The 14979-nt window shown below is 35.7% G+C and overlaps 1 protein-coding gene across 1 annotated transcript; it reads right to left on the bottom strand.

Moving 5' to 3' along the window:
• Positions 1-229: 229 nt before the first annotated feature.
• AADAC (arylacetamide deacetylase) lies at positions 230-14680 on the bottom strand. Its single transcript, XM_032172241.2, has 5 exons — positions 14498-14680; positions 11123-11345; positions 8286-8355; positions 3853-4024; positions 230-1146 (listed from the first exon to the last, which is right to left on the bottom strand). Exons 1-5 carry the CDS (start codon positions 14633-14635, stop codon positions 550-552), a joined length of 1200 nt encoding a protein of 399 aa, XP_032028132.1. The 5' UTR covers positions 14636-14680; the 3' UTR covers positions 230-549.
• Between the last annotated feature and the right edge of the window lie 299 nt (positions 14681-14979).

Raw genomic sequence — 14979 nt, 5'->3', positions numbered from 1 at the left:
CCCCCAAAGTACCACAGTGATTTTTTTTTTTTTTTTTTAGCATTGGTTAGATTAACACTTGGTACCTGAATTCTAAAAGTGTTTCATAAAGAAATTTACAGTGCTAATAAATTGACATTTCACTGAGGCAACTGCTTTTGAAAAGAATTGGCACTTAATTCATATCTGTGATTAGGAACGTTTCAGGTTGTAAATGAACACTGATTAAAATCTTGACATTACTCAGACAGGCAATATTTGCTCACATTTATTCTCCTGCATTGTAAGTAGTAGCCAATTCACAAAAATAAAGTATACAAGAATGTAATATTTTAAAAAAGAAGATTAACAGTGTAAGAAGGAAAATCTCAGAAAAAGCAGATAGACAATGTAGAAAATTGAAATGAAATCCCACAATAAGAAAAAAAAACAGAAAAGTGACTATTTAAGAATTATGCTACATGTGGAACTTAACTAGACCATTCTAAGAAAGACCAATTTCTAATGCAAATTTTCTGAGATTTTGAGATTTACTTTATTTTTTAAAATATGTTATAGCTACATGTTTTACTATAGATTTTCCTTTAGCCATTCAATATACTGATTTATAAGTCTGTGACTAATTTTAAGTCCCAGATACGAAAATGCTCCATGGAATCCATCCTCAACATGGTTATGAGTCACCTGAACTCCAGCGTTGCGAAGTCGGGTGACATACATGAGTCCATCATCTCTTAAGAGATCATATTGACAGGTGATGACATAGGTTAGGGGTAAACCATGTAATTTGTTGTCATCAGCCAACAAAGGGGCTGCCCTCACATCTAGGAACCCTGGATATTTTTTAGCCAGCTCAGAACTGCCATAATTTGGATCGTTATAAACATGTCCTTTTATAAACCTCTCAGGGAGCAGGGAACTCCAATTAACAAATTTGAAGAGATGACTTGATTCCACAGGTACATGTTGTCTGGAAAGCATGGCTTTTTCAAGTGATCTATCAGTGGTAAAATATTCACTCCAGAATCTGACCATGAGTGATTTGGATAGAAATAGAAAATTTGAATTTTCTTGATATGATGGTAAATCTACATCAAGAGGCTGAAGGGCAGGATAAATTAAAGACTGGATCTTGAGTTTGATCTTGACATCTGGGTCATCAAGGAGCTGAGAAACAAGATGATTTGCACAAATCATTTTCATTTAAAACAAAATATCCCTAATAAGATGATCTATCTGTCTATCTTGTTCTCATCTATCTATCTATTCATGATCTCAAAAGGACTTAAGTAATAAATGAAACATACCATCACAACAAACTTTCTAACATTCAAACTGGGTTTCTAGAACTAGATGTTCATCAATATTTTCAACTTAAGGAAAATCATCTGTCATATATGCTTTATGGATAATGCAAAAAGATCTAAGTGATCATTAGAAAGTTAATCTACTCTTTCTGCTAGAAATGATAACCAGAAGATTTGCATAAATATTATGTTCTGTTCATGTAAGAGTTTATTAAAATAGGCCTGGTATGGTGGCTCATTCCTGTAATCTCAGAACTTTGGAAGGCTGAAGTGTGGATTGCTTGAGGTCAGGAGTTCGAGACCAGCTGGCTAACATGGCAAAAACCTGTCTTGACTAAAAATACAAAAATTAGCCAGGTATGGTAACACACACCTGTCATTCAAGCTAGTCAAGAGGCTGAGACACAAGAATTGCTTGAATCCATGAGGTGGATGTTGCAGTGAGCTGAGAAAACACCACTGCACTCCAGCCTGGGAGACAGAGTGAGACACTGTCTCAAAAAAAATTTTTTTATTAAAATATACCAGTATATCAATAAGCTTTGCCATGAAGAAGAAGGATCACTTAATAGAGGTTTCTGACATGGCTTTGATGCTAAAGCGACATGTTACTTTAGGAGATTTGGGCAAGTCTTCTGTGTGAAATGGTCTATTAACATCATCTTTTATATCAAGTCTCTTGTGCTAATATTTGTAATAATCAGTGATCTGTAAAGAGGGATATACCAATACCAGGTAGGAAAAAAGGAGACTTATAAGAATGAAATATTACAAAATATGTTTTAAATCGTGAAAACACATAGGTTAAAAAATAATTTTATGTTTTCAAAGTGTATAATATAGTATTAAAGATGTATAGTACTTCTACATAAAAGTACAGATATTATTAGATGTAACCTCAGATATTTTGCAAATTGTGGTATTTATCTACATTTTAACTATAATTATCAAAATAGACCATTTTGGAGACTATTTGTAAAGATTGTTACAAGTTGCCAGGTATTTTTATATAAATTTATTCACATGACCTTCAAACAACTCTTTAAAGTTGAAAGACTTCATTTTTCTTACAGGTGAGGAAATGAATGTTTATTTAGAGAGATTAAGCCAATATCAAATCTAGAAATTACTGCATCTCCAAGTTTCCTGATGTCCAATCTAATGCTGTTGCTGCTACATTGTGAAATCCATAATAATGATTAGAAATCTACCTGTGAAGTTTCAAATACTTGTTCTATATTGTGGTTGAAACTAAGTGCAACTATAATTCTTTACTTTTGAGAATATTGTCCAACAGATTGTAGCAGTCAAAATGCTTTTAGCATGAAAAATTATAAATAAATATAATTAACAAAACAAATAACAACGTTTTAAAATTGCTTTAGAACCCTCGTTTGTAACTAAAGTCAACTAATAAAATCTAACCTTCTACATATATTCTACATAACTTCTACATAATCCCAGAGCGCTAGGATTGCAGTTCTGAGCTACCAGATGCAGCCTATAATTTTAAATGAATGATTTATCCAAAGAATTAACATTAGAGAGAAGGTCTTAGGTAGCTTCTTCTCCTGACTGCTACTCCATGGGAAAATAGTTCCTTTGTGACTACTACATGAGAAAAGAGTTTAGATGTTTAAACAATCAATAGCAGTGTTTCTCCATCATAAAAACAAAATCTATTCTACATATAATCCGGGGCAAAAATGCCATTTGTTATTATTATTATATTGCCATTATTAAATGACAGATAAAAAGATCTGATTTTACATCTACATACAAAAATCTTTCGAATTCTTCATATTTCTTCTTTGTAAGTAGCATGGGAATCTTTGAATGTGTTGATACTTTTCTTAAAATAGGATGATTATTATGGTAATAAAGGAATATGCCATCGAAGATTATATGAATTTGTCTGAACTTCTAATAGGGTAATAGGGTCATTAGTCTCACAATTACATGATCTCATTCACCTACTTAGTATAATATTTTACTGACATATATTATTTTATTTTTTATGCTTTTAAGAGACAGGACCTTATTCTGTCACCCAGGCTGGAGTACAGTGGCATGATTACAGCTTACTGTAACATTGAACTCCTGGGCTTAAGATATCTTTCTCTGCCTCAGCCTCCTCAGCCTCCCAGGTAGCTAGGACTACAAACTCACACTATTATGCCAGGCTAATTTTTCTTTCTTTTTTTTTTTTTTTTTTGTAGAGACAGGGTCTCACTCTGTTTCCCAGGCTGCTATCAAACTCCTGGTCTCAAGTGATCCTTTTGCCTTGGCCTCCCAGAGCGCTGGGACTGTAGTTCTGAGCTACCACATGCAGGCTATAATTTTAAATGAATGATTTATCCAAAGAATTAACATTCCCTTAAGAAAGAAAAAAAATCTATGACAGAAGCAGAGATTGACATTATAATGTTTTAGTCATTTCTTCTCAATATTCTCTTTAATAGTTTCAAAAAATTAATATCTCCTATTTGCATTTATATTTTAATACATGCATTAAATATGTTTATAAGTAGACTATTTTTAAAAAGCATAGAAATTATGAACATACCTGTTGAGTCACTGCTGCAGCTAAATTCCCTCCTGCACTATCTCCAGAAATACCAATTCTCTCAGGGTTCACACCATATTTTGCAAGAACTTTTTTACGTAAGAACCACCTTAAGGCATTACATACATCTTCAAATTGAATTGGGAAATGGTACTTAGGTGCTAATCTGTAGCTGTAGAGAGAAACATAGTTTACACATTTTTTTGTTTGTTTTTATTAGACCGTAATATATTATTGGTGCAAAAGTAATGGCAAAACCGCAATAACTTTTGCACCAACCTAATACATGCTGGAAGTGCACATAACTATATAATTTCTTTAATTTCCAAACTAAACACAGCCATCTAACCTGCACTGAGATCATGAAATACAACATTGCCAGCATCCCAGAAACCTTTTGTTTACTCTCTTTAATTCCTGAAGTATCCACTAATTTGACATAACAGCATACATTAATTTTGCCTAGTTTTGGCTTTTAAATAAATAAAATCATATAGCATATACTCCTATGTATCTGGTTTCACTTGTTCAACATTATGTTTTTGAGCCTCATTCACATTGCTTCTATCTTCCTGTTTAGTACTCTGTTGTTTGAATATACCACGAATCATTTACCCATTAACATGTTGATGGGCTAAGTGAAATAAGCCAGTCATGGAAGAACAAATACCGTATGTTTCCACTTATATAAGGTGTCTAAAATAGTCAAATTCATAGAATCAGAGTGAAAAGATGGTTGCAAGGGCTGTGGGGAGGAGGAAATGGGGAGTTACTGATCAGCTGGCATGAAGTTTCAGTCAAACAAGTTGAATAAGCTCTACAGATCTGCTGTACAACATTGTACCTGTAGTCAAAAATAATGCAAATTAAAAAATTCATTAAGAGGGTGGATCACATATTAAATGTTCTTATAAATAATTAAACAAACAATAAATACTAAATAAATATTTTTCCAAGTAAAAAAATGTTATGGGGATATAGGTTGCTTGCAGTCTTGGGCACAAACAGTGCTGCTATGAATATTCTAGTACATGTTTTTTTTTTGTGACCATATGGCTGTATTCCTGTTGATATATACCTGTGCTATTGATAGTAACAGAGGTATGCATATATGCTTAGCTTTACTTAATAATGTCAAAGAGCTTTGCTAAGTAGTTTACCAAGTTATTCTCAAACCAGAACTAATGGAAGTGCTGTTGATTCAAAACCTTATCAACACTTGGTATTTTATGTCTTTCTCATTTGACCTATAATCTCGAGTATATAAAGGTGTCTTGTAATAGGCTTAATTTGTATTTTCCTGATGTATACAGTACATTTTCATATATTGTTTGATGATTTGGATATCCTTTTCTGTAAATTGTCTTTCTAAGTCTTTCCCCTTTACGTCTATTAACTGGTAGGTGTTTTTATATTTTGGATTTGAAAAAGTATATATATATTTAAAAATTTTTATAGTATACATATGTCTATACCCACATATATATACACACACAAACTTTAAAATTTCTATTAATGTCTTTCAATGAACATAATTTCATAATTTTTTTTTTTTTTTTCAGACAGAGTCTAGCTCTGTCGCCCAGGCTGGAGTCCAGTGGCATGATCTCGGCTCACCACAACCTCCAACTCCTGGGTTCAAGCAATTCTCCTACCTCAGCCTCCCAAGTAGCTTGGATTACAGGTGCCCACCACCACACCCGGCTAATTTTTGTATTTTTAGTAGAAATGGAGTTTCACCATGTTGGCCAGGCTGGTCTCGAACTCCTGATCTTGTGATCCACCTGCCTCAGCCTCCCAAAGTGCTGGAATTGCAGGTGTGAGCCACTGCACCCGGCCTGAATTTTTAATACAACCATTTTACTGAGATATTCATAACCTATAAAACTAACACATTAAAAGTATGCCCTTAATTTTTAATATAACCATTTTACTGAGATATTCATAACCCATAAAATTAGCATATTATAAGTATGCAATTCAGTGATTTTTAATATATTCAGAGTTGTGCAACCATTGCCACAATCAATTTTGGAAGATTTTCCTCATGCCAAAAGGAAATCCTATACCCATTAGTAGTCACTTCTCATTTCTCCCCATCCTCCAAACCCAATCATAGGCAACCATTAATCTACATTCTATCTCTATTCATTTGCCCTATTTTGGACATTTTATAGAAATGGAATCACAAAACTTGCCATTTATGACTGGCTTGTTTCATCTAGCATAATATTTTCAAGATTTGTCCGTACTGTAGCAGTCCTTTTATTAACAAACGAATAATAACTGATAAATGGATGAATAAAATGTGGTATATTTAAACAACTGAATATCTGTATAGATATGCCATGTTTTATTTAAATATTCAATTGAATTTTAAATATTCAATTGTATAGATATACCACATTTTATTCATCTATTTATCGGTTAATGAACATTGGGTTGCTTCCACTTTTAAGGTTTGTGAATAATGCTTCTACGAACATACAAGTTTTTTTTGTTGTTTTTTTTTGTTTGTTTGTTTTTGAGATGGAGTCTCACTCTGTCGCCCAGGCTGGAGTGCAGTGGCGCAATCTCGGCTCACTGCAAACTCCGCCTCCTGGGTTCACGCCATTCTCCTGCCTCAGCCTCTCCGAGTAGCTGGGACTACAGGTGCCCGCCACTACGCCCGGCTAATTTTTTTTGTATTTTTAGTAGAGACGGGGTTTCACCGCGGTCTCGATCTCCTGACCTTGTGATCCACCCGCCTCGGCCTCCCAAAGTGCTGGGATTACAAGCGTGAGCCACCGCGCCCGGCCGAACATACAAGTTTTTATATGGGCATGTTTTCATTTCTTTTGTGTATACACCTAGAAATGGAAATACTGGGTCAATATGGTAACTCTGTTTGACCTTTTAAGGAGCTGCCAAAGTGTTTATTCCCACCAGCAGTATAGAGGATTCTGATTTTTCCATGTCCCCACTAATGCTTGTTATTATCTTTTTAAATATATATATTATACCCATCCTAGTGGGTGTGAAGTGGTATTTCATTGTGGTTTTGATTTGCATTTCTCTAATTACTAATGATATTGAGCATCTTTTCATGTGCTTATTGGTCATTTTAATTTAAATATAACCAAAATTACCTATCTTTTAATATTAGAGTTCTTCATCTTTAATATAAATAAAATGAGAATAATTGAAGGCAGGACATGTATTTGCATAAATATTTTAAAGTATATTTTATCTTTCAAGTACATGAAAGATGCTTATTGGCCATTTTAATTTAAATATAACCAAAATTATCTATCTTTGAATACTGGAGTTCTTCATCTTTAATATAAATAAAATGAGAATATTTGAAGGCAAGGCATATATTTGCATAAATATTTTAAAGTACATTTTATCTTTCATGTACTTGTGATTTATTAGTCATTGCAATGAATCAAACACAGGTGTAGGTCTTATACTGTAATTTGACTTGCCATGTTTAAGAAAATTCTCTTTAAGTATAAAGTTGGAATGCAAAACAGCATAAGCCTGGATTTTCTAATTGCATTTTACAAAATATTATTCTAGCCACTACATTCATGAGTGATCACATACAACCAAATATTGATCAAAATTATGTCCCAACTTTATAATAATGATTTAACTTGACAAATGGTGATGAGTATGTTATTTTTTAACTGTTCATTTACTTTCTGAAATTTCAATTTAAATGTGTACTGCTCTGGCATGGGTCTACCCAGCAATCCACCCCTAATTTTACTGTCCCTAAGTGCTCTTTCCCTAAGTGGATTATTTATGTAACATAATTTTATATGAACTCATCTATTTGGTTTAATTTGATAATACATTTTTTAATATACTTAGCACAGTGTATAACACTTGTTCAGCAAAACTATAGGCTGTATTTTAAATATTTAAAATTATATAGCCTACATTTTAGGCTTACCAAGTGCTATACACTGGACTCCGTTTCAAGGACGTTATCACTCTTCACAATGACCATCTGAGATGGAAATTATGTATGACACACTTTTATAGATGATCCTGTGACCCCAGGGCATTCATTTTTAAAGACCGTGAATTGGCCGGGTGCGGTGGCTCAAGCCTGTAATCCCAGCACTTTGGGAGGCCGAGGCGGGCGGATCACGAGGTCAGGAAATCGAGACCATCCTGGCTAACACGGTGAAACCCCATCTCTACTAAAAATACAAAAAATTAGCCAGGGGTGTTGGCGGGCGCCTGTAGTCCCAGCTACTCGGGAGGCTGAGGCAGGAGAATGGCGTGAACCCGGGAGGCGGAGCTTGCAGTGAGCCGAGATTGCGCCACTGCACTCCAGCCTGGGGGACAGAGAAAGACTCCGTCTCAAAAGAAAAAAGAAAGCTGAGAAAATCTTGGCATGTCAGACATCTGGCCAGAAAACCAAACAGCACAGCTCTTACTTGGTTGATACAACAACAGCATCAAGTCTGTCTGCTGTCCATCTTGACAGCAAGTCATAATCACTTAGAGCTGAAATAAAGGGATAAAAGCAACATATTAGTAAAATAGACAAATGAAGACAAGGCTGTTTCCTTCACAAAAATCCTGCTGCACTTCTTTCACGTTCTGGCAGTTCTATTTTACCTTAAAATACGAGAGACAAATTTAACACTGTATTTATAAGAAGCCATCCATCCATGATTCAGTGGAATTCAAGTTTCCCAGTGAACCTCCTAATGCTCTTCCTCCCTTTTATCTTTTGTCCTGCACATTTTGCCATGATCCTTCTGTGTCAGACTCATTCTCTAGATTAACCCAACTGTGTATACTGGAAGGAGGTATTGATTTGGCTCTGTTTTAGATGATGGGTATACAAAGATAAAAAGACAAGTCGCCAACTTGACCAATACGTTGTCAGATATGTGAGCCAAGGAGATATAGACAGAATTGTAGCAACATAGAAGGATCACCTAAGTCTGCATGGGACAATAGAAAAGGCACCTGAATATAAGTGGAATAGAACTAGGTCCCCTTAAACAAACACGGGAACTTACTGCTCGCATCTGTACTACTACTTTAAGAATGTATCTAGCTGAGGCCTGTCTTTGCCTCTTTTTCTCTTGTCTAAGAGGAAGATGTAATGCTCTTTTTTTCCATTTCCCACCTTCCTACTATATCCAGTTGTTTTACTAGTGCTCTAAATCTTCTTCCTTTCATTTCCTCTGGGATGTGTATCTATCAGTCAACACTCCCAGCCCATTACTTGGCTAACATATTTCTACTTATTGCCTTCATTTATTTCAGTCTACCAACTTGTTTATATTTCTCCTGCACAAAAATAAAAGAAAATGCTCCTACTTAACTCTCATTTCAATCTATAATTTTCTTGCTTATTTATTTCACAACTAAGTCCTTTTAAGGCCAGCAATTATTCTAACCATTTCATTTTCTTCCCTCTGACTTTTTGCTTGCTGTAATGTGTTTCTCTGTGAATATCCCATCATGTCAGCAAGTCTCTCCTCAACAATATTAACATAAAAATTCAACATCCAAGAGACATACTTCCATCCTATTTACTTGACATCTCTACACCATCCAGGGCTTTTATTATTTCCTCTTTCTTGAGGTTCTCACCTTCTTCGGCTTTCTTTTCATTTTCTTACATTTTTGACCACCTCAGTGCTTTGTTGTCTGCTTATTCCTTCACCCAACAATTTTGTTTGCATTCCCCAGAAATCTGTCCTCACCCTCCCAGTCTGTCTCTCTTTTTAATTTTCTGTCTTTTTCTCCTCTAACTTCCCACATCAATGGACAAATTTGCTTAATTTCAAGCCTATAACATTTTCTTTTCAGGACTAATGTATTCTTCCTCTCTAGAGTTCAGAGTTCTTAACTTAGTAGGCCCAGTCCAGTCTTCACTCTTCCAGCTAATCTATACTGTATTCATTGGAGGTAAACAGATGAATATCAAGAGCCCTAGGACTCGGGTGGGTTAGGTGATTTTCTCACACAACTGGGACTTTTATCCCAGTGCTTCCACTTCTAAATGTTTTTCTCTTTCTGCTGTAATTCTGTACATCAATAAATATACAACCTTCACACCCAATCTTGATTACTCTTGCCAAATAAACTAAGTTTAGCCTAAAGCTGCCTCTTTCCATATTTTAAAGGTTTCTTGATACACAGTGAGTTGTAACTTACTTGGATGTGTAACCTACTCTTGTCCCAATCACTGAGTTTCAGCCAAAGGTAACCAACTTGTGGAACCAGTTTCAAATAAGGCAAACGCTGAGCTGTAACCAATCCGCCTATTTCTGTGCCTCACTTCTGTTTTCTGAACGTCACTTTCCTTTTTCTACCCATAACTTTTCTTCGACCATGAGGCAGCGCTGGTGACTCTCTGAACCTATTCTGGTTCGGGAGGATGCCTGATCCACAAGTAGTTCTCTGCTCAATTAAACTCTGTTAAATTTAATTTGTCTAAGGTTTTTCTTCTAACATTCTGGCCTATTATTTCCTACATTTATCACTTTAAAACAAACTGTATTATTTACTTATTTATCAATTGATTAAAGATTGTCTCCATTAGAACGTAAGCTCCAAGAAGACAGGAAGACAGGATTTTTTTCTTTTTTTTTTTTTGAGGCAGAGTCTTGCTCTGTTGCCCAGGCCAGAGTGCAATGGTGCAATCTTGGCTCACTGCAACCTCCACCTCCTGGCTTCAAGCGGTTATCCTGCCTCAGCCTCCCGAGTAGCTGGGATAATGTGTGCCCGTCACCACACCCAGCTAATTTTTGTATTTTTTTAGTAGACACGGGGTTTCACCATGTTGGCCAGGCTGGTCTCAAACTCCTGACCTCAAGTGATCCACCCGCCTTGGCCTCCCAAAGTGCTGGGATTACAGGCGTGAGGAAATTTTGTCTATTCAAAAATGTATTCAAAGATCTAAAAATATTACCAGGCATATAGTAAATATGAGTAAATGGATGAAAATATTAAATGGTTCTGTAATATCAAGTGGAGAATGATAGAAATAACAAGGCTTTCTTAGAGTAATTGCGATAAATAGAAAAAAAATGTTTCTTCTCACCTCTACCTGGGTTGATGAGGAAATGCATATGTGGAAAAGAGTGATATAAAGCTTCAAGGAAAAGTAAAACTTCACCAGCAGAACAAAGCACGAGAAGATAAAAGAGGCGGTAACGTCCATGCCGAAGGGCATGTATACCTACTGAAGACTTAGTAAAATGTTGGCGAACTACCTCAGTGACAGAGATTTTTCAAAGCACTCACTTACCAGCACTTCCTATGCACCAGCCTCCACCATGGATGTAAAACAACCCCCTTCTTAGTGCTTCGGACTTTCTCTTTGGCACATATACCCGAACAAGAATGTTGTTGAATTTTGTCTCAGTCACAGTGACATTTTCATCTGAGGTTGCTGGGACTTCATAAAAGCTCCCGACAACCTTAAAGGAATCCATAAAATGGTGAAGTCCCAGCAGCTCCACAAATGTAGCCTAAAAATGAAATTCACAAACATCTTGAAATTCAAGTATCAAATGGCAAAGAGATCTATGGACTTACAGGTAGACATTAACCCTAATAAACTCAAATGGAATGAACTAAATTTTCATGCATGAATCCTGTTTGGTCCTTTTAAAAGAAACCAGAGATTGTGCCACTGCACTCCAGCCTGGGCGACAGAGCGAGACTCCGTCTCAAAAAAAAAAAAAAAAAAAAAAAAGAAACCAGAAATGCAAAGGTTATACCTAGGGTGGTTCTTAAAAAACAGGGAGTATACTGTGAAGGAAATAAAAATATTTCATCCCAAAATATATCTCCTTGACATATTGCAAGGTGGCTTTTCAGAAGGGCTGGAAATACAAGAATAGCTGGAAAGCTTTTCTTTTGTGGAGGCGATTTGCATCTGTAGAGAAAATCTGCATTGATGCAGGCTTTCTCTGAGAGCCTTCATTTGTCCAGATCTAGGAAAAAGCAACTGAGAATCTGACACCTTTAAAAGTCGGAAAGAAATTTTTACCATCTATTCTCTCTGAGGGCTGCTACCTGTGAGGATCCACCTATATAACAAGACCACTTGTGCTAACCATGTCTCCTCCTCTCTCCTTCCCATAACCTGTCTTGCCACCATATCATTTTTTGGCCAAGCCACCATTCTTTCAGTAACCTCAAGAGAGTAAAAAAAAAAGTGTTAACCATCTGGCAATTTCTTTGAGATTTTATATTTTGTAAGTCTATTATGTATGCTAAAAATGTATATGCCTTTTTCTCCTATTAACCAGACCTGTCAGTTGACTTTCAGCAACCTTCAGAGGGCAAAGATGAAGTTTTATTTTGACCCCTGCTACTAATTTAGTTCCTATTTCACTAAAATGTGTCAGGCTCTCTACCAAGCTTTAGGTTTTCAGAAATGAACCAGACAAATGCTCTTCTCAAGAATCTCAGAGTTAAGTGTGAAAGACAAATAAATGCTTATGAAACAATGTAAATACTATTACAGAGCTCTATACAAGGTACTTTGGGAGCAAACAGCAGGTGATTACAAAAAGCTACTTGAGAGTAGAAACTGGAAAAGCAATTTTGTCTGAGGCTTGAAATAAATACCTTTTCCTAAGCCTTTTGCTAACCAAATAAGAAAAGGAAAAACCCTGGCAGGTCGAGGAACTGGTTTAGTTTAGAAATAGGGAGGTGCAGTGAGGCGTGGCTATGGAGCTGGTTCCACATGAGAGCTGGGAGTCAGGGTTGGGAGGCAGGGAAGGAATGAGGGGGAGAAAAAGGGAGGGCAGCTTGCCTGCCTGCAGCCCATCCTTTCACTGTAGAATGAGTCAGTGTTCTGAGCACTCTATTGTAGTCATCTCAGTAATACTAACAATTTGCTTATATGGGAGGAAGATAACATTTTCTTATCCACGTCAGATATGAGGAAAGTGAGCCCAGGAAGGTTAAATATGTCGTCCATGCCTACACAGCTAGTAAATGATATTTACCAGGATTCTCAATCCAGTAGTTTGATTCTTGATGTAATGTTCATAATGTAATCCTTTAATAAAGGGTATGAACACTCAAAGATTGCCAGACATTTCAGAGAAGCCAGCAAAACTAATCAGGAAAAAAGGGACAAACCAGGAGCATAAACGATCACAAAAAAGCAAGCAAACAAACAAGCAGATAATTCGGGAATAAGAAAGGGCATTAAAACAACTTTTAAAAGGTATATCTACTGAGAGCTCTGAAAATACGTTACTTTCATAAATTGTGGACAGAATGTAAGTAAATGAATGAATGAATGAACTAAAAGGCTACCAGAGAAGAATATATATATAATTGCTTAAATAAATAAAAATTAATATAAAGACTACAAGAAAAAAATCAAAGACCTCTCACATATTGTAGCACAGACAGCAAATATGAGGAAAAAAAATGTGTCCCTTAAAGCTTTTTAATAGCTCTGCATCACATACAGAATTAAATCAAAACTTACTACCAGTGCCCACAAAGCACTGTATGATATGGCTTCTAACCTCTCCAAACTAATTGCAACAATTTCCCCATTAAACCCAAATGTTTCATAGGATTTCTTGGACTTGTCAATATTCTGTAGCTGGGGTGTTTGTACTTGTTGCTGTCTCTGCTGGAAAACATTTTTCTTAGCACTTAGAATGGTTGGTTTCTTTTCATTCTTCTGGTCCCTAAGTAGATGTTTCCTCTTCAGAATGGCTTTTTCTCACCATGCATGCAGTAGCCCACTCTTGCCTTCTGCCCGAATTACTCTCTTTTCTTCCATCTTACCTCCTTCAAGGTATTTCTCATGAACTAAAATCATTTATTCATTTAATTCGAATTTATTTTTTTCTCCACCAGTAGAATGTCAATTGTGTGGGGACAGACTACTTGTTTGCCTAATAGGATTTGAGAGAGTTGAATTGTTGAATAAATGCAAAATAAAAGATTAATCCAGGAGTTACAACATTCATCTGGTTTAAGTTCTGAAAAGAGATTTGTTTTAATGAAGATAATAAAATAACCAAAGAAGTAATAGTAAAATATCCTCAAGGATCCAGAGAGAGCTACACCTTTTTAATTTGCCAGCATCCAAGCTGCCCAGTTGCCAGGACACCCAGGTCTCCCTCCCTCTCTCATTTGTGCATACTGTGCCCTCTTGTGGTTAACACTAGGCATGTGCCAACCAGCTTGTGCATTGATTCTTTTCTTGAGAACTTATTTACCTGTCCTTAGTCTATATTCTGAATCCCAAAGATAAATGCATAAAAATCTATAATTAACATATTGCTGCATAATCAGATGATCTCTAATTTGAGTATAAAATTTAAGTAACAAAGCATACCTAAGATAAGAATTTCAAAGGAGAGCCACTATCATGACATTAAAGCTACCTAAACAAAGTACTTTTTAGCAAAACCTATTCAAATGACTCCTTGCTTGTTGTTCTTGATATTTTTTAACATGATTCCAATACATAAGACAGAAAACAAACAACATTTCTAAGTAATACATTGTCAAAGGCCACAGCAGTTATTTTAAAAGATGAAGAAGTCAATAAATCAAAAGAATAGAATCTTGAAAAACTTAATTCTCTGGGTCAAATGGTGGTGTATGCACATCTGAATTCATAAAATTCCAAACTTACCAAATTTTGCATAGTTTTCAGATGTGCGTTTATCCACATTATTCTCCATGGCTCCTCAACGTTATCTGGGAGAGGCGTATAAATATAATATGCTATGAGGATCCCCAGAGTCAGAAGGTACAGCGATTTTCTTCCCATGGTGTACGTCCCGCTTCTTGGTCTCTAGAAACACAGAAAGTAAACTTATATGATATGCCTGATAGTGTACTTTAATAAGCAGTGTGCTTCAGCTCCACCCAAAAGCTTTATCTTGCTTTTTTGAATATAGAGTTGCTTACTTAGTTCAAGGGTTGGCATAATAAGGTCAAAATTTTACCTGTTATCCAGACACAGTCGTGTTAAGTCCAACTTCAAAGTTTAATGATTAATAGGAAACTAGGGCAAAGTTTGTCAATGATCATACTGTTACCTGTATTCCAATAAACAGCAGGTATTGAGTAATAACTCAGGAACAAATTCTTTAACTCTAACAAAATTATCCA

Source organism: Hylobates moloch, unplaced genomic scaffold (genome assembly GCF_009828535.3).
Source record: "Hylobates moloch isolate HMO894 unplaced genomic scaffold, HMol_V3 SCAFFOLD_13, whole genome shotgun sequence".
NCBI classification, from domain to species: Eukaryota; Metazoa; Chordata; class Mammalia; order Primates; family Hylobatidae; genus Hylobates; species Hylobates moloch.
This window is presented reverse-complemented; position numbering and strand designations above follow the sequence as displayed.